Genomic DNA, 19,267 nt, shown 5'->3' on the forward strand with positions numbered 1-19,267 from the left:
CCACTGTTGTATATGACAATAATCCAAGGGTGTCCAAAGTGCGCCCCCCCCCCCCCCCCCCCCCCCCCCCCCCCCCCAACTGCAGTTAAACAATGATTTTATCCCTCAGCAGAGGTGGTTGATGCAGATGGAGACTTTATTCAGGCCAACATGTTATTGGCTACAACAACCACAAAAGAGTGGAGAAGTATTTACAGCAAAGCAGGGAGCAGATTGGTATTATTTTGGGTTTCAAAAATAAATCATGTCCTTTTATGATGGCTAATTGTGCATGACATCCTGGTCTTTGCAGCCCTGACTGCGTTCGCAACGGGAAATTAATACTTAATAACAGTCAAATACGCAACTAATGTGCTTTCAGTGAGTTAAAAGCCAGGAAAACGATACATAAATGCTGAATTAAATGATTTTTATTTTTTTTAACCTTCAGGGGAGTTGACTAGGCAGATTAAAATGCTGGTATATGTTGTCAGAATCCTTTTCTTCAGGTTCATCCCCTCAGTTTTTGCTAGGTGAAAAGAAGTGATATGGTGAAAAAGCTGATGTTTCCACATGTTATTGTCACTCTAGTTAGTCAGGCCCAACACGGTTTATTTTGCACTTTTCAAAAGAGTAGGTCGTTGGTACAGATAGCGACCTAGGAACTTCATTGCCAAGCATTTTATGCATTGTCTAGACAGAAAATGTTGAACACAAACTGGCCTTCTCAAACTCTGTGTTTTAAAGTTTCCACTAATATCTAAGGTCCAGAACATGTTCTTCTTTCAGCTTTTCTTTCTCAGGGGTCGTCTCCATTCAACCCTATTCTCTGCATCATCTTCTCTCGCACCAACTACCTTTATGTCTTCTTTAACAACATCTATTAACCACCACTTTGGTTTTCATCAGTCAACTTTTATTAATATTGCCCTTTACAACACACAAGGTGACCAAAGTACCTTACACAAAATCAACATTATAGAAACAGAATTAAAAGCATAAAACTAAAATAAAATGCAAAATATGACACCATGCTACTTTTTAAAAGCAAATCAGAATAAATAAGTTTTAACCCAGACCATAAAAAGGGCCAAAGTCAGTAGTGGTACAAATGTCCTGAGGCAATTTGTTCCAGAGCCCGACTCTAACCCTGTAACTTCGCTGGTCTCACCACCGTCTTTTACACCTTTCCTTTCATTCCCTGTGATAATCTTTTTATCCCACTTTTTATCCTATTTGCTCTGAACTATTGACCCTAACCCTCCACCTTCTTTCAGTCCAGAATGACTAGAGATTAGAAATCTTCCCAAGCTCTAAAATTGTTTGTGACTCTAAGCTGCTCTGTTTAACAGTAAAGTGTAACAAATACTCTAATTTCATAAAACAAAGAGTAAATGGAAAAAAAAACAACTAAATTTCTAGGAATTTAACCTAAACACTTCATATGTATCATTTTTGTTAGCCTATTTCTGAAATCTATACATCATAAATAAAACGTAGCATTCTCTTCAAATCCCTGCAGTATTGAATCCTATCTCTGTCTTCTACCCTCTACTGGAGAATCAAAGAATTACATGTGTACAGGATTAGTTAGGATCAGATAAGAAATTCCTTTATTCATCATGATTTTTTAATTTTAACGTTATAACAGTGAGCCGTGCTGCGTTCAGGTCCCCGTCTGTTTGTCTGAAGCAGAGATGAGCCCCATCTGATTGGCTCACATCACACACACCGGTAGTAGCAGCCACTCTGCTCGTTTACCGTAAACAACGTAAAGAGAACGCCAGCACTTTTGATCACTTTGAATTTTACAAGTTACCGAATCCTCAAGTATTCTGGCATTTAGGTTCAAAATGATTCACACTCCTGGCATGAAAATGGCAGCCTAGTGTGGATGATAAAGATTTATTGAAAAAGAAAATTGAAACAGAAGAGGGTGAATAACTTACTGGAAACACTGAAGCGACTGGCGCACAGAGCAACCAGCGAGCTGGGAAATGGGAAAGAGAAAACAGAGGAATCTGGCAAAGAGGCGAGCAAACTGACAGGCTTTTAAACTTCTGGGAGGGTGGATGAGTGACATACCAACCAGGTGTGATTATTCAGGAGAACGCAGTGCATAGGACATATGCACTGCAGAGCTTATTAGCTTGGCTAAAACACACATAAGATCAGAAATGTTCACTGAGTGAAATGAAAATGAGAGAATTGAGGAAGCTCAAACAAATTTAGGTTGATTTAAAGGGGACACAGCATGCAAAAATCCACTTTTATAGCCCTTAAATTAATTTGGTCGTGTTCTTGGAATCTGTAGGAGTGCAGAAAATGTGTATCTAGTTTGTTCAGGAGCTACATAGATTTTTAAAATATTTTTGGGTAATACTTTTCAAGCTGTTTAGTTTTTTTCTGTTTTCTATGACATTTAAATTACATCAAAGTATTTGCTACGGAGCTGCTAAAGTCATGGTTTGCATCTGAAAGGATCTGATTGGTTAGGACTCTTGCGTCAGCGTTCGCCACGATAAGTGTGAAAAGTGCAGTCAGTAGAGAAGGAGGCAGGTAAAGGAGCCTGTATGCTTCCTATCATAGTGCCTTTACCATTGGGAGCTTGCGATGTCCCTTACCGACGCTAAGGAGGTATAAGGAATCCCACAATCCTGTGTGTGACATGATGCATAAGAACAGCCCACCTCGCGGTAATTAAAATAAATGTCCACAAAGAAGAGAGCGCGCACTTTGTAGTTCTTTCTTGGAAGGCTGTAGGCCTGGATTTGACTAGGACGTTTCTGTCGTGTAATGACTTCGGGGTTAAAGGCTGTCCAAAACTATGACGCTCCATTCGGTTGTCATCGGCTGTTCATTACACCGTCCCCCAGCATACTGCAAAAATGGCCGAACGAGGTGGAATGGAACCCTCTGCGACCTGGAGGGGCCGGAGTGTGAAATGGCTCCTTTAGATCTGAAGAGACGGCACCAAAACAAGATGCTTTCAGACGCCCCTCGTAACAGCGGTGAAAGGGGAATGTGGGGGTAAATTAACGAGGAACCAAAGCATTGCAGTTCCACTTTACAAAAACCACAACTGAATCATTTCAATATGAACAGTAAGAACAGAAAAGTGTGACATGTCCTCTTTAATTGCAGGAATTCATTTTAAAAAAAACATCTGGAGCATCAGTGACAGCTGTGCAGGTTAGTAACAAATCCAGAACCAGTTTCCATGTATGCAGTGAGGGCGAGGGCATTTACAAGGTGAAGAACATTTCCAGGATTAAAGGACTGATGTCTCAGCAAGATTTGGAAAAACTAATCCATGCGTTTATATTTAGTAGAATTGATTACTGCAAAGGTGTTTTCACAGGTCTGCCTAAAAAGCTAAAAAGTAGATCAGACAACTGCAGCTAATCCAGAACGCTGCTGCCCGCGTCCTCACTAAGACTAAGAAAGTAGAGAACATGAACCCAGTTCTAAAGTCCTTACACTGGCTCCCTGTATCTCAGAGAATAGACTTTAAAATACTTCTGTTAGTCTATAAATCCCTGAATGGCTTAGCACCTAAATACATAACAGACTTGTTATCAGTGTATCAACCCTCCAGACCACTAAGGTATTCTGGCTCCAGCCTGCTCTGCATACCTAGAACCAGAACCAGACATAGAGAAGCAGCATTTAGTTTATATGCTCCACTTATCTGGATATAAATTCCAGAAAACTGTAAAAGTGCGGAAAGCCTGAGTTCCTTTAAATCAAGATTAAACACACATTTGTTTAGGATTGCCTTCGACTGTTCTAGTTAAACTTTAACTGAAACATCATTATTTCAACTTCGCAGTCAAACTGTTTTTAATGTTTGCTTTTAGTTTCTATTCTCCCATGTTCTATTTTGTTTCTACATTTTATTCCTACTTGCTCTTATTCTGTTTTTTCCCCTATATTTTAATCATGTAAAGCACTTTGCATTGTCTCTGTACTGAAATGTGCTATACAAATGAATTTGCCTTGCCTTGAGGGAGGTTGGAGGAACTAAAGGCTGTAATGTCAACATCGCTCACACGCTCTACATCTTGTGTCATTAATAACGGGAACGTTTTTATTTTGATATCAGCACGTTGGGCTGAGTAATGAACAGATAATGCCAAACCATAATCAAGCTGCTTGTCTGGAACAAGTCATAAAACTGTCCTGATTTATGGAGCAACACATTAATTTGTTGTCTAACAGGTGCTGATTAACGGCTGTGGGAGGAGGGGGGAGGAGGAGGAGGAGGAGGAGGAGGAGGAGGGGGAGGCTTGTGAAAAGCTCTTTTCATGCTCTTCATAGTGCTCCATCTGCCTCGCAGGCCGGAAACACTCACTGCTTATACCGTATTTTTTTTTATTCCCCGTCAGAATCCCCCCAAAACCTTCCATCTGTCTCTGTCAGCCGATCAGTCAGCCTGTCTGTTTCTCCTCAACGCCGACATGGGACCGTTGGACCCACACAGAAATGCAGCCGATCCAAAAGCTGAGAGTAGCGTCACAATTTTCTATTGTAGTCGGTATATGTGAACAATCTTAGCAACAAGAAACTCAGACTTCTGTCATTTAAAATGTCTTCATTAAGCGAGCTTATAAAATCGCCCACCACCCAGAGAGTAGTTTAAATTCCTTAATTGGATTTGAAGTACACGTTGTTGTATTGCAATGCTCCCTTTTGAGTAAGTGATCATATTCTGAATTTTTTTATTTCTCTTTCTTTGTTGAGAATTTTAAAACCACGTTGCCCTATTAAATGGGGCAGTATTCAAATGACGTCACATTTCCCCCCGAGACAGCGGGTTTCCTGGCTGGTCGGACAGGAAGAGTGCAAATTACGTTTCCAACAACTGCAATATTCATTATTTTGGAAGATAGCGACATCCAAGAGCTTCATTTCAATCTGCTTCAATGGAGAAACCCAGCATAGAACAGCTGAAACGTTGGTTAAAATGTAAAGGACTGAAAGCGAGCAGGAAAGAAAGCAGTATAAGTAGAACGGTAGGAGAAGATGTCCTCTCCTCTCTCACAGCGGACAAACTTGAGGAAGAAACCCGCTGAATACGTGCATACTAATACTAAGAAAATATGTTATGGCAGGCCTATGTTTTACTTCATTACAGAGTTCATTGCAGAAAATAGACTTAAAAACAGTCAATCATCCCGCTGTAATCAGACACTCAGATCCCGTCTCCTCTTCACACACAAACACACATACAAGATCGCTGTGAGAGAAACATCGTCTTGATCCATGAAAATAAGCAGAAGACCAGTGAGAAAACCACCAAAAACTGCTTCTGAGCATCACAAATACACATATTTAGCTGGTATTTATACACACCAGGACCGTTACTGCTCATAAAGTAGTTGTCGCTGTGGGGGGGGGGGGGGGGGGGGTTAGCCCTGCTCTGTTGCTGCGTGGCGCATTGACCAGAAAAATAAGTTATGTCTGAAAAAAACGAAGCCCAAAAAAGTGAGTGCACGTTCAGAGACACCCCCAAGAAACCACAACCTCTGATTCACCAAGTTACAAGTGACTGTAGAGAGAAACAAGCACAAAGTTGCTGATAATAAGCGGACTAAATGCAACACTGAAGCTCACATGAACAGCCCCCATGGATCGTATGAAGTTTTAAAGTCACTGAGAAAAAGCCAAAAAAACGTCGCCTACCTGCACAGATGCTGCAGTCTCTGGTTTCAGGTCGGGGCGTTCAAGTGTTGACTCCAGGAACTACATTTAGGTGTCTTTTGGTCAGATTGCACAGTAAAGTCCTCCTCTCGGTCACAAGCTCCTATCCAACATTGACATTTCTCTGCAATCCTTCGGGGTTGTGGAAAATCAATGGGGAAAAAAAACTCCCTTCATATGATCGTGATCACATACATACTGCATAACACAGCAGCGGTGTTTTGTTGTTGCCATATTATAGCCTCAGCCTATTCCTTTTATGGTAAATTGTGGGTTTGTTTACTGTTGTTCTTTTGTTGTTTCCTGTGGTTAATGTGGACAATTTACCAAGATAAAGTGATTGATTGATTGATTGATTGATTGATTGATTGTCTGTTGAGGAGATATTCAGGATAGATCTGTTCACTCTTTGCCTCAAACAAGTAAACCATTCAAGAGTTACTGCGCTGCTTGTACTATCACAAGATGGCCGAGACATACGCGTCTAAATTTAGTAATTTGACTTCATTTGAGGAATTCTCTATTCATGATGTGGGTAAGATGTAATTATCCTGCATGGCACATGTTGAAGCATTGTAAACAATAACAAGCCTGCACCCCCTTACATGTAACATGTCTGTTTTTTTTTTTTTAACAGGGCTGCATGATTTTAGAAAAGCATGCAACGAGAACATTGTTGGTAAATATCATGAGAGATAATAAATAATAGATAATAAATAAATAATAATAATAATAATAAATCCTCATTTCCCAGCTTCCAGCACCCTCTGTGACCTCTAGCATCTTATATTCACAGCGAGACTCCATCCAGCAGACCAAATATTTCAGTAGCAGGCAAAGTTTACGATTAGAAAACTTGGAGTGCGACAGCTGCATCACAAGCAGCCCTTTGGGATTTTAATTTTGTGCACACTGATGCTGCGACGCCGATACGTTCCCAATAGATTGTGCAGCCCTAAAGTTAACAGGCTTATAAAGCCACATTTAGGTGGCTCAGATTAGATGATTAAATCAAAAAGAGCACCAGAAGATGCAGCGAATGTATTGCGTTTATTCCAACACAGGTTGGAAGACGGCTTTTATTATTCAGGACATGAAACACGTTGATGTTGGTCATTAAAGATTTCAGACCTATAGCTGTGAAAAATGTATGTGACGTCCTGCAAATGGTTGAAAGAAGCTTCAACACTAAAGCTTTAGTGGTTCGTAGAGCTGCCAAGGGCTCTGAAAGCCAATAAAAGGAACAAATTGGAACAACTTTCTGTTTGCATCATTTGTCGTTGATGTGAACAGACATGCAAAAAAAATGGAATTTCTATAAAATATTTGGAAACATGGATATTTAAAACATATTTTAACAAGATTGGAAAATTGAATTCCCTCTTGAAATGGTTAAAATTATTCACAAGTACACGGATATTGCATCAAATCCACAAGATCATTACGCAGCATTTAGGTTTGTCCAGTTTAAGTCGTTTAGTTTTATGTGCTCCTGACCGTTGGAGTGACCATCATAGTGTGATGCAAAGATCTGTCTGAGGAGATCAGGCAGAAGTTTGTAGCGTCTGATGATCAAGAAGAACAGTCTAAAAGCTAAGGATATTCGAATGAGCTGACAACATGACCAGATCTGGCTCACCAGGCAGGTTTACCCTGAAAGCAGACTGCAAGATGCTAAAAGAAGACTTTAAATGTCACAACAGGACCTACAGCAGGCTCTTGCAGCTGTTGATGTGAAGGTGCATGCCTCTACAAATACAAAGGGACTGCAAAAATTTCATGGAAGGCACATAAGCTGCAAACCTTCATTCTCTTAGATGATGCATGGAGGCCTGGCTAAAGATCATCAGAGAGAACGTAGAGAAAAAAAACAGCCCTACTGGAATAATGGCCTTTGTAAAGATGCATCTAAAACTTAATTATTTGGACACCAGAACAGAAGAGAATGCAAAAATCTCCAAACCGCTGTGATCCAGAGAGCTGAGTTGTCACAGCAGGACCCGGCCAGAGAACCATCACAGAAAGCATCATAAATTTGTGTATTATCAGAAGAATGAATGATGAATGTTCAGGAAAACTGAGCAAACGTCCGGTTGCCTCTGGTTTAAACCTGTTTGCTGTTACATTGACCCGGACAACTGATAATTTGCAGAGGTATCATCAGAAGGTGCTTCAGGAAAACGCGAGACCGTCAGCATAAAAGCTAAAGCTGAAGCACAGCTGGAATCCACCGAGTTGCTGCTGAGATTTGGTGAGGGAAGAGGAAATCTTTCCTGCACTGCAAAAAGGGAACTAAAAGTAAGCAAAATCTTCTTGAAACGAGTGTATTTGTCCTTGATTTGAGCGGACAAGTTTAAATTATCTGCCAATGGAATACGATTTTTGCTCTTAAAATAGGAACAACTCATCTCAGTCATCTTATTTGAAGCACCGTATATACAATTATTTTTTTGTAAGGGTCAAAATACTCATTTTGTTGAGAGATAATCTTATTTATCTGCTCAAATCAAAAGAGAAATGCACTAACTTACTTTTAGTTCCCTTTTTGTAACGTGGGACCAGCGTCTGACTCAAGGAGATTGCCATCTACCGGTACCTCTTTCTTTTTCAGAGATGAATTAGAAAAAGATTAAATCATCATTATATGGAAATTTAATGTAATGTTTTGTGTGTGTGTGTGTTTTTTTATGAAGTGTTTAATCCACTTATCTGGGATATTTTATCAATAAGTGATTATTTAAATTCAGTCCATGTGCCTCTGTTAAAATTTTTTTTTTTTCCATCCATTCACCCTTCCATCTATCCAGATATAAACATGCAGTACACTAAATTATAAGTCATAAAGAGCATTTTTTTCTCCAGAAAAGCATAAAAATACTAACTAGACCAACGTCACAGACATTATCTCAGCTCCTCTGCTCTGCTTCACATGCTTCAGTAAAGGTTTTTAGATCTCAGGTTTACTCTGGGATTATTTCCAGGCTCCTCCATCAGCTGAGCGGCTTTCAAACCTAAACCATTGTCAGGTATGGTGGTGGCAGCATAATGCTGTGGGCTGTTTTGCTGGTGGGTGCCAGTCGCACTGATCCCAAACACTAAAATATTAAGAAGGAAATTTGAGGAGTAAGCTGTTTAATTTAGTTCACTTTAATTGAATGTTTTTCAAAGCTCGTGGATTAATAGGAATATAAACAAACATTTCCTGCCAAAAGGAAATGTTTATTTCATTTTATTAAGCTACTTTAAACAGTTTAATTCTGTTTGGCAACCATAACTTTCAGAAATGTTCTACCCCTCCCAGCCGGTAGAGCAGTTTTTTTTTTGTGTGTGTTTTTACAGTAAAGTATTTATTATTGCAAGTAAAAGACAACTGTGCGATTTTATATACGTTCCTTCGCTTGCATTTACCTTTTAGACAATTTAACAACAACAAGCTGTTTTGATTTTACGAGATCCCCCCCTGCGGAGTTATTGCTTTCTGATGTTTGGACTGTTTGCGTGTGTAAAATGTGAGCGCGTTAACAAACTCCCCTAATCTCAGCTGTTTAGAGCTTCTCAGGATTCACAGAGGATCTGTTGCTGGTGTCGGTGTCGTTCAGCTCTATAAAACGTCTCGGTGATCATAAACTCCCTTCTACTTTGGGCTGCTGGAAATGGACCCTCTGGTCTGCATAAGGGCAGCTATATGATTGGACGGAGGCGACCCGGTGCGGCGTTAATTTTAGTCCATCATCAAAACAATAACGCAACACCAGTCCAGCTGTGAAGGGTGAAATTTACAGGCTGTGGTTGTCTATGTCTTTTTTTTTTTTTTTATCAGTCCATGGTTGGTGAGGTCAGATCTTCATTTAAAGCCAAAGGGAGACTTGTGCATGTAAACTGTGAGGTTTCAAAGTCCGCTCCTGGATGCACACAGACGTGTTTGGGTCTGGGGGTCTTTTGCTTACAGTTGTGTTGAGAACTTGAAGTTTAGATGCAAAACGTTATTGGGATGAGTTTCCCTAATGTTGAACTTTTAATACTTCCATCACACTGCGAAAAACGGAACTAGAAATGGGTAAAATATTCTTTAAAATGAGTGTATTTGTCCTTGATTTTAGCAGGTAAATAAGATGATTTGCCAATGGAATAAGATGTTTGCACTTAAACAATTCATCTCCATCATCTTATTTTAAGTGCAGGATGTCTAATTATCCTATTTTAGGGCTCAAAATACTCATTCCGTTGGCAGATAATCTTATTTACCTGCTCAAATCAAGGATTAAAACACTAACTTTAAGAACATTTCACTTATTTTTAGATCCGTTTTTGCAGCGCAGGGTTAAAATGCCCACATGGGCAGCTTGGATATGTGCTCCACTATTATTTTTTGGCTGATTATTCTGTAGCAAAACTCCCGTTTTCTAGCCATCGACAAACTTCCTGCACATTTCTGGCAGGATGTTTGATCACTGTGTTGTTGTTTTTTTTTTCAGAAATGGTTGAGTTTAACCAGTTTTGTGGTTTGCTTGAGATTATTCTCCTGCTAGAACGGTGTTAGCAGGTTAACACTGCGATGCAGTTTATGTGCTCTAGTGTTAAGAGGAAGTTCTAAAATGCTACTAATGAATGAAAGTATTTTTTCAAAACAACGCAGGTAGTGTTTCCACACATTTGAGTGGGTTGTGCGTCATTTAGCGTTTGGTGTTGTTGTTCTGTGTGCACCAAGAAGCCGCCGCAGTATTTATTTATTTTCTTTATACTTGTTCACAGTGTGCCACTGTTTCTGTGCAAGTCCGTATTCCTGCTGTTTGAACAAAAGCGAAAGGAAAAGTCATTTTTTTTTTGTTAATTATACCCTCATGGACTGAGATCCTCAGTAATCGTGTCCTGCAGAGCGAACACTGCTAAAATGGATCTAAAAATAAGAACAATTTTCTTAAAATTAGTGTTTTTGTCCTAGATTTGAGCAGGTAAATAAGATTATCTGCCAATGGAATGAGTGTTTTCACCCCTAAAATAAGATAATTAGATATACTGCACTTGAAATAAGATGATGGAGATAAATTGTTCTTATTTCAAGTGTAAAAATCCAATCCTTATTCCATTGGCAGATCATCTTATTTACCTGCTCAAATCAAGGACAGATACACTTATTTCAAGACAATATTACTTATTTTTAGTTCCGTTTTTGCAGTGAACCAGGATGTGTTGTGAACCAGGCTGCATATGTTAGCGGAGTAATGGGAGAGTTGCTTTCCTGTCGCCGACCCAGTTTCACTGCAAGAGTTAGACAAACAGACTGGCTTTAACAATCGGCCTGCTGACCGGTTTTTACATTTCGACTTTAATCCTTTTTGCAAATCAAGCATCCCCCCCCTCATGAGAAGGCTCAGCTCCACGCAGGGAGGCATTCTCAGCTGCAGCGGGAGAATTAGCTGCAAGCTGATCGCTTGGAAAGAGAGCTGCTTCTCACTGAGCACGGCTTAACTTCAGCACTTTCACAAACAGCGTGCAGTTTCTGTGTAATATTTGTTCTCTATTTGGGACCAAACAGGAAAATAGTCATATTCAGTTAATTAGAAAATAATTTTCTAAGGCTTGTTTCTCAGATTAAAAGTTTTTGAATAAGAAAAACCTTGAAGATGATATTAAACATAATTTTTTTTGTTAAGCCCAAGTTTCTGCCTGAAAACTTTTGCCTTTTCTCATCTTGAATGCTGTGTTTTTTATTAGCTGGAGGTGGAAATATAGCACTGTCAAAAGAAATAAAGGCTTTAAAACATCATCAGTCTGACTCAATATATAATGTGCTAACCTTAAAGTGGAGTTACAGAAATAAATGACCTTTTCAATAATAATCTCATTAAGTGAATGTGACTTTGTGCTAGCGATTTTCATAGAAGAAGCCAAGAGCCTTTTTAAAGTTAATGCTCCTCTCACAGACGGCAGCGTGTTGTAATGAACTTTAGAGATATTATTCTGCCTCTCACCGTTCTCTTCTTTTTCTGCAGTGGAAAATGAAACTTGGCTTCCTTTTTTAGCCTCATTCCTCGCGTTTCCAGTTCTTTCCCCATTGCTGCGTTTACTGCTGATATGGGCAAGTTTACCTAAGTTTACCTAAGCTGTTTTCTTGTGTCCATTTCCTGAGATATGAAGATCCACACACAAGTCTTACCTGAATGACATGCTCTCTTCTGTTTTCCATTTTGAAGAACGGCAAAATAGGCCTCTTTCTAATCTCATTTATACCAACATCAACCTTTTGGAAAATACTGTGGACTTGATAAAAAGACAATTAAAGTTCCAAGTGACTGAAATTATTTCTTGAAATTAGATAATTTTTCCTTAATTTGTGCAAGTAAATAAGATTATTTGCCAGTGGAACAAGATTTTTGCACTTAAAATAGGCACAATTCATCTCCATCATCTTATTTTAAGTGAAGTATATCTAATTATCTTATTTTAGGGGTAAACATACTAATTCCATTGGCAAATAATCTTATTTACCTGCTCAAATCAAGGACAAATACGTTCGTTCTTTTTGCAGTGTCCACCATTTCTGCCCAGAAGAGTAATCAGATATCCACAGAAAACTACGATGGCTACAGAGTCTTTAGACTAAATATTAGTTTGGGTGATTCTATATATTTAAGACCATATGCGTATTTCTGATCCATTATTATATGAAGCTGACCGAGGACTCGGTCGCAGCAACATCGTTAATTTCTAAGGGTTTGGGACTCAGCCTCGCACACTTTATCACCGCTCGGCTCTTTACGAGGCCTCTTGTTGCCACTCTCAGTCCTCAGATTTGACTTCTCATCGCTCTGCTTTTTAACCGCAGCTGTCCGCACTAAATTTGACAAACTACGCCGCAGTCCGCTCTCAGTTCACACAACCGTGCCAATCGCGGACGCCTCCGTGACTCATGGGAAATGTGGTTTTATTTTGACACTTTTAGAGCGGCGAGAATACATTTACTCCGCTAATCACGATAAGAACTACAGGGAAGAAGACCAAGCAGACAGACTCTGATGTTTGGGTATATATATATATATATATATATATATATATATATATATATATATATATATATATGTGCATATATATATATATATACATATATATATATATATATATATATATATATATATATATATATATATATATAGATAGATATAGATATATATATATATGCAGAGAAGCAGCAGAGGAGGCGCTTTCAGTAGGGTTTACTGTTCAGGCTGTACTTAAACTGAAGCAAAGATGCAATTTGTGATTCTGTAATTAGATTTTTTTTTAATTACATTTTTTATTTCTCTAAATTAGATTGTAAATTCATGACTTAAACATCCACCTGAGGCTTATCTTGTGATATCCATTGCTTAACTGGTGTCGTTTGAGGAGATTCGCTACACAAACACTTTAAATGCAACTTGTGCGCTTAGCGTTGAGTTATCCAGACGGGCACCATTATAGAAACCACTTCATGCTACAGTGGTATCTGCTTTCTCGCGCTGCCAAAAATAAGCGGATGTGTGTGTGTGTGTGTGTGCGTGTGTGTGTGTGTGGGGGGGATTGTTATGTAGAGTTGTCACATGAATGTAGACACGTGCTCACGGACAGGCAGTGCGCAGCGATGGCAGGTTGTCAGCAGGGATTGTTAGAGGTTGAGTTGCTCCAACGTTGTCGTTCATTGTTTAAGGCGTCGGGGGGCGGGGGGTGGCTGAGGGCTTCCTTTAGATATCTGCTCCACATTCACCTCATCTGCAATGTCCAAGTATAGAGGAGGTCTGTGTAGTTTTTTTGCTCTGCTACTTCTTGCCTCAATGTGACGAACTACAAACTAATCAGTGCCTAAGCCCATTTAAAGTTACCAAACTTAATGTGACGGATCACTCTCTGGTGCTGTGGTTTGGCTTTTTTTCTGCTCACAGGAGCACATATATATGAAGTAGACTCCCAGAGCGGCTCCACGGTGCTGAGCAGTGAGCACAGGGTCTATCGGAGCACGCCACGTCCTCAGACCACCCTCATGACGTCTGTTTCTAATTGTCCGATCAGAGACATTCACACCAGCGGCCCGCTGACGGTCACGTTGTAGGGCCCTGGCAGCAATCCTGTTCCTCCTCGCACCGAGGAGCAGATGGCGGTCCTGCTGATGGGCTGAGGACCTCCGATGGGCCTGTCCAGCTCTCCCAGAGTGACTGCCTACCTCCTGTAATCTCCTCTGTGCTCTTGAGGCTCCGCTGGGAGACAAAATTGATTCTCTGTCGTCCTGAAAAGCCAAACTCAGATATATGAAATTAAGTAGCAGGAAGATATTCTCCAGCCAATATGTGTATCTGGCATAAATCATTTTACTCAGAGCTGACCAGTACTAAGATGATCTGAGCTCTGAGTGGTCTTTTTAACTGGTACCTACACTTAGGTTGACTGAACACAACCTATATCAAGATCAGTTGGGCATCATGTGTCATATTATATCCTATTAGAGAAATCTAGACCCATTGGGTCTCCATGGGTGTCCCTGCATTAAACCTATATATCCTGTTAACACGAGGCAGTTATGTAACCCATGAATAAACCATTTCGTGGCCCGTTCTCAGCTAATCTCGCTCCCCTGTGGGCCCTGCATAGATGTTGGCTGGGTCAAGATCTTTTTGATTTGGTTGCTCATGGATCCTAATCTCTAATAATCGGTGGAAGTAACGTGTAAAATTAAATCTTCGGCACGAACAAAACAAATCCTACATTAGCTTAGCGCCTCTAATGATTGCTTATCTCCATAGTTTGTTTAGGTTATTGACTACCAGAGCATCAAACCGATACCGTCTATGGTGGGTAGGAAATAGAAGTAAGTGGAGTTCAAAAGGCAGCCGGCAGTCGCAGCGCTGGTGCCAAATTGAATTTCCTGTCCAGTACAAATAAACATTTACCCCCTCCCTGTGTTGTGTATTAGGAGGTGCTTATGCGTTCCTGCTCTCTGTGTATTCCTTCAGTAATACTGATCTATTATCGGTCCTGCCCCACAATGCTGTGTGGGTCATGGCTGTGATCCCTCAGACTGTCAGACCATTACAAAATGTGAATAATCTGACACCGGGTTCCAGGGCGGGGAAACTGGAAACCTCCAATGATTCAGCAACCAAATTGATCCCGACACGGCTGAGTGACTGATGGCATTCCCAGAAGCCCGGCGCATCCCTCCGCTGGGCCGCTCTCTCTCTGCCAGGCTGCGTGTGGGGCGGGAGAGGTGATAATCAGAGGTGCCTGCGGGGGCTTTCTTGTCCCTGTTGTTGTGCCGCTTGGAGCAGGGACTCCCATTTGGTCTCTGATAACTCAACCCCCTTCTGCCATCCCCCCCCCCCCATGAGTCCACCTCCCTGCTATTCCCTCTTCCCTCAGTCAACCATTAGTTTCCCTCCTGACGAGGAACTGCTCTCGTTTCCCCAACTTCTTCAGAGTTATGAAAGTGTGGCGTGTTCTTCGCGGGGGCAGGAAGCTACTGAGGCAAGTCTGAAGGTGACTCTGCTGCCTTTCAGGAGCGGCCGAGGTCTCCGTGTCCGTCTCACCCCGGCTTCTGGTCTCGGTGTCATCTGTCCGTCATCAGAGGGAAAAGCTAAACAGAGCGGGCCAGAGAAAGTGGCCTTTAAAAGGATTTGCTGTGTTCGGGGTTGTGGCAGGTCTTCTGCAGGTGGTGCTACCGAGTCCACTGTGTCATGCAGCAGGCTTGGGATCGGACAAGGAGCATCGACGGCGTTAAAAGAAGCCAGACAAAAATGCTGGGGAAAGGACAGGGCGGCGGATACGTCCCCGAGATGAGCGAAGCGCTGCAGAGGTAAGAGGAAAGTCTAGGAACCAGAACAACCTGAAAACGTCTGAATGTCTGCATGAAAAAAAAGCCGAGTGACCTTGATTTACTTGAATCTGTGTCACGGCAGTCAAGGCGTTCCCTGTTATAACACAAAAAGCTGACAAGGATTTTTACAGCCGGATTAAATATATAATGTTTGGTCTTAAACTGAATATTTCATAACAAACTGACATTAAAACCTGCCTTTAAGCGTGCACCACGTCAAACATTTAAATATTTACACGTTTCAGTCATCCCACACCAGACTTTCTCTTTAAGTAAAATTCAACATTTTAGCAAAAATTAACACATAAATACATTTTAAAAGTTCCCTAATATTTATCTATTTGCAAAATGAAAACCAAACTAGCAGTTGCAAAATAAGAAGGTGTTACACCACACTATAATACAGTCTCCTTCAAAGAAAAGTAGTTTTACTGTAAAGTGCACAAAAATCATTTAGTTAGGATTAAGCATCACTGCTGGAATCCACCAGATTTTTGTGTAAATCATCTCAAACCTGCTTTGCATTTTTTCGTACTTAGTTTTATTTATTCGGAGATGTGCTGCACTTTAATCAAACATCAGAACAAGAGCAAACATACGAACCACAAAAATCTATTTCACAGCATTTTACAGAATTCGGTCTCATTTGGCCTCATTGTTCACGAAACACGAGGCGTTCAGGCGACGTCCGCTCCAGCTCCAAGCAAGGCAAGGCAAATTTATTTATATAGCACAATTCAGTACAGAGACAATGCAAAGTGCTTTACATGATTAAAATATAGGAAAATAAAACAGAATAAAGCGTTACCACATAGGACAAATTTCCTGGTTTCATGTGTGAATTTTCCTCTTTTTGGTTTCATCCAGCAGCCCAAACAAAGCTTTGCTGCCTGCATCGTCATTTAGATCAAAAGAAAATTAAGAATGTGCAGTTATCCAATATTCAATATGATTAAAAAAAACAGATTTTAGTTAGTTCCATTAAACTAAGCAAAACATTTCATTTCCTTTTTTGTAGATTCATGCTGCTATTAGACCTTTAGTTCTCCCTTCCTCCTACCCAGTTTATTATTCTGTGCTGTATCATGCTGACAGTGCAGTAAAATCCTTTTAAATGTTTTTTTTTTTTAGATTTATTTTGTTTCTCTGTTTGATTTGACGGTTTATCCGTTGCTTAAATTTGCCTCAAGAGCTGTAAAAATACCTGACTAAATATAATTATTAAATCCTTTCAGAATGACACTATGTAACAAAATGAGTAACTTTCGAAAGCTGGGGGTGAATACAATTTTTAAACGCAGTCCATATGAAACAAAACAGCTAAAACAGCTTTATCAAAAATAATGGTGATTATGTGAATAAAATGACAAAAATAAAGAGATGATCGCAAATCAGTTTTAGACATTAAATGGCCACAGTGTATTAAAATTAAATACATAATACTAATATGCAATAAATAGTAGCTAATTTAGATGCTTTTTAAAATATAATTCAATGCTGCTCCTCTAAGAGACTTGTACGTACATTTTATTATAGACTTTTACACTTAACTAACAGATTTATTGATTTTCTGAGCAAAATACAAAAGGAAAACTAGAAAATGACTCTTTAACTCTGTAAAAGAAAGATTCTTTATAAAATATGTTACTTTTTTCCCCCTTGCTCAAGCGTTTATTTACTTTCTGTACAGCTGTGAGTCTATCCAGTTAATGTTAAATGATGCAACATTTGCTCCAAAGCTTCGGTTTTCTCATCAATTCTCCTAAAATCCCTGTCACTGACTTTTTGCACACAAATTCACATTTATGTTCATTCAAGTATGATCACAAAGCCAGCAAGGAGCCAATTTTCTCCACATCTGTGAATTTAAAAAGCAAATGTAACTGATGCACGAGTCTAAAGAGAGGCATTTGTTAATTCAGACTGGTGGCTGCAGCTTCAGCAGCTCTGTAAGACGGTTCAGTCACTTTCTCTGAGAGTCATTGTCTTGGATGTAAAAGCTGCGAGGCTTAAGCTGGGTCTAGTTAGTTTGTCTTTAATTTGGTGCTGATAGATCTCTGTGGTTTGTAGTTAAAGGATTAGTAAAGCATGATAAACATGTTTTGGCACATCTTTTTGCCACTAGCGTTCATACCTCCACTCGTTTTGCTCGTTCCCTTTGCTCATCTTACCGCTGCGTCCCAGCTGCTGACTGTATATCACTGAGGCATTGGGGGGGGGGGGGGGGGGGGGGGGGGGGGGGGGGGTTTGGCCAAATTATGCGTGCACTGACGCTGCAGGTCTTTATCGGCACACTGGCATGTGACAGTGCCACCGAAACGCTATGACAACGTGTGTGTGCCTCTGTCTGATTTACTTTCAAATGTTCTGTTTTTTTATTGGTTTTAAATATCTTTGGTGCTGTGTTGGGACGCGAAGCCAGGGTTATACTTCAAGACAAAGCTGTTCATATGTCAACGATGACGATGCTTCTTGAAGCTGTATTTTTGTTTTGGGGTTAATTCGTGTTAAATAATTGTGTTGCATTCTGGATGAATAACAGAGTTCTTGTTTCTAGATTAGGAGGATTTACTGTTGCACATTTTAGGATTCAAAACATGAGCTGTCAAACCTTGCACCAGATTCACATTCTCTGCTCAGGCCAAGTTCAACAGCACCAGGATCACTATGCAAATACTGATTTTACAACTTAATTATTTTCATACAGTAATTTAGACTTTTATTAAACTAGAAATATGTGACAATAGTTTGAATATTATGAACCGCCATTCGTTTGACCTAAAAGTAGTCTGTCAGCTAAAACGTCAGTATCATGTTCTGATATGGACTGAAAGGCCACTCAGTGAGGATGAAGCCATTGAACCAAAAGCAACATAAGAACCAGATTATAGTTTGCAAACACATTCATGGACAAATACCTTCATTTTGGGAGTCATGTCCTGTGGTCTGATGAAAGTAAAATTGGGCTCCTTTGCTCTGGGGGCCCTTTCGGGCATCTGGGGTTCCTCACAACCACTATTGAGAATTTTTGTTATGGATAAAACTTACATACACAAGTACACTCTCTCAAACATCTACAGATGCTTGGATCCAGGTGCTTGCAGATTAATCTATATACAGAAAACGCATATTATTAGCTTCAGTCGTCACTATATGCATCTTGTATTAAACAATACTGTGCGTTTTTGTGATGTTTTCAAAGCGTCGGTAGTTTGTACCTGTAATACTTTATCGGTTGGTTTTGCTGTTCTTTTTATATCTTTTCTATGCGGCAGGCGAGAAGCAGACTCTGAGGACGTTACCTTTCTGTGTCTTTTATCTTTCCTCCTTTGTGTCCACATAAACCACGTAAAAAAAAAATTAAAAAAAAGTAAAATTGTAATGTTTGGCCATTATGACCATCGTTACATCTTGAGGACAGAGTGGGAAGCTCGAAAAGCCTGAGAACATCATCACAACTATGAAATACGGTGGTGGCACGCACGTACACACACACACACACACACACACACACACACACACACACACACACACACACACACACATACGCACGCACACACTGTAAATAACTGTGCTATTTTCTTCCCTTTTTTCTTGTTATGATGTGATCTTTATATTGTCAGCTCCCATAGTTCAACAACTTCAAAACAACACAGAAACACCGGTATCCCCCTGCTGTGTGACTTCTTCTGTTTTAAGTGAATGCTTTGGGGTCTTGAACCGTTTTAGTCATGTGACCAA

The 19,267-nt window shown here is 40.1% G+C and overlaps 1 protein-coding gene across 1 annotated transcript in view; it reads left to right on the forward strand.

Annotated features, from left to right (window-relative positions):
• The first annotated feature begins 14,904 nt into the window (after window positions 1–14,904).
• rbm20 (RNA binding motif protein 20) overlaps window positions 14,905–19,267 on the forward strand; it is a 65,417-nt gene continuing 61,054 nt past the window's right edge. The window contains exon 1 of the mRNA XM_021318732.2: window positions 14,905–15,505. Coding sequence (XP_021174407.2) covers window positions 15,387–15,505 — 119 coding nt within the window. The 5' untranslated portion in view covers window positions 14,905–15,386. The remainder of the gene's footprint in view (window positions 15,506–19,267) is intronic.

This window comes from Fundulus heteroclitus, chromosome 5, assembly GCF_011125445.2.
Source record: "Fundulus heteroclitus isolate FHET01 chromosome 5, MU-UCD_Fhet_4.1, whole genome shotgun sequence".
Classification (NCBI taxonomy): domain Eukaryota; kingdom Metazoa; phylum Chordata; class Actinopteri; order Cyprinodontiformes; family Fundulidae; genus Fundulus; species Fundulus heteroclitus.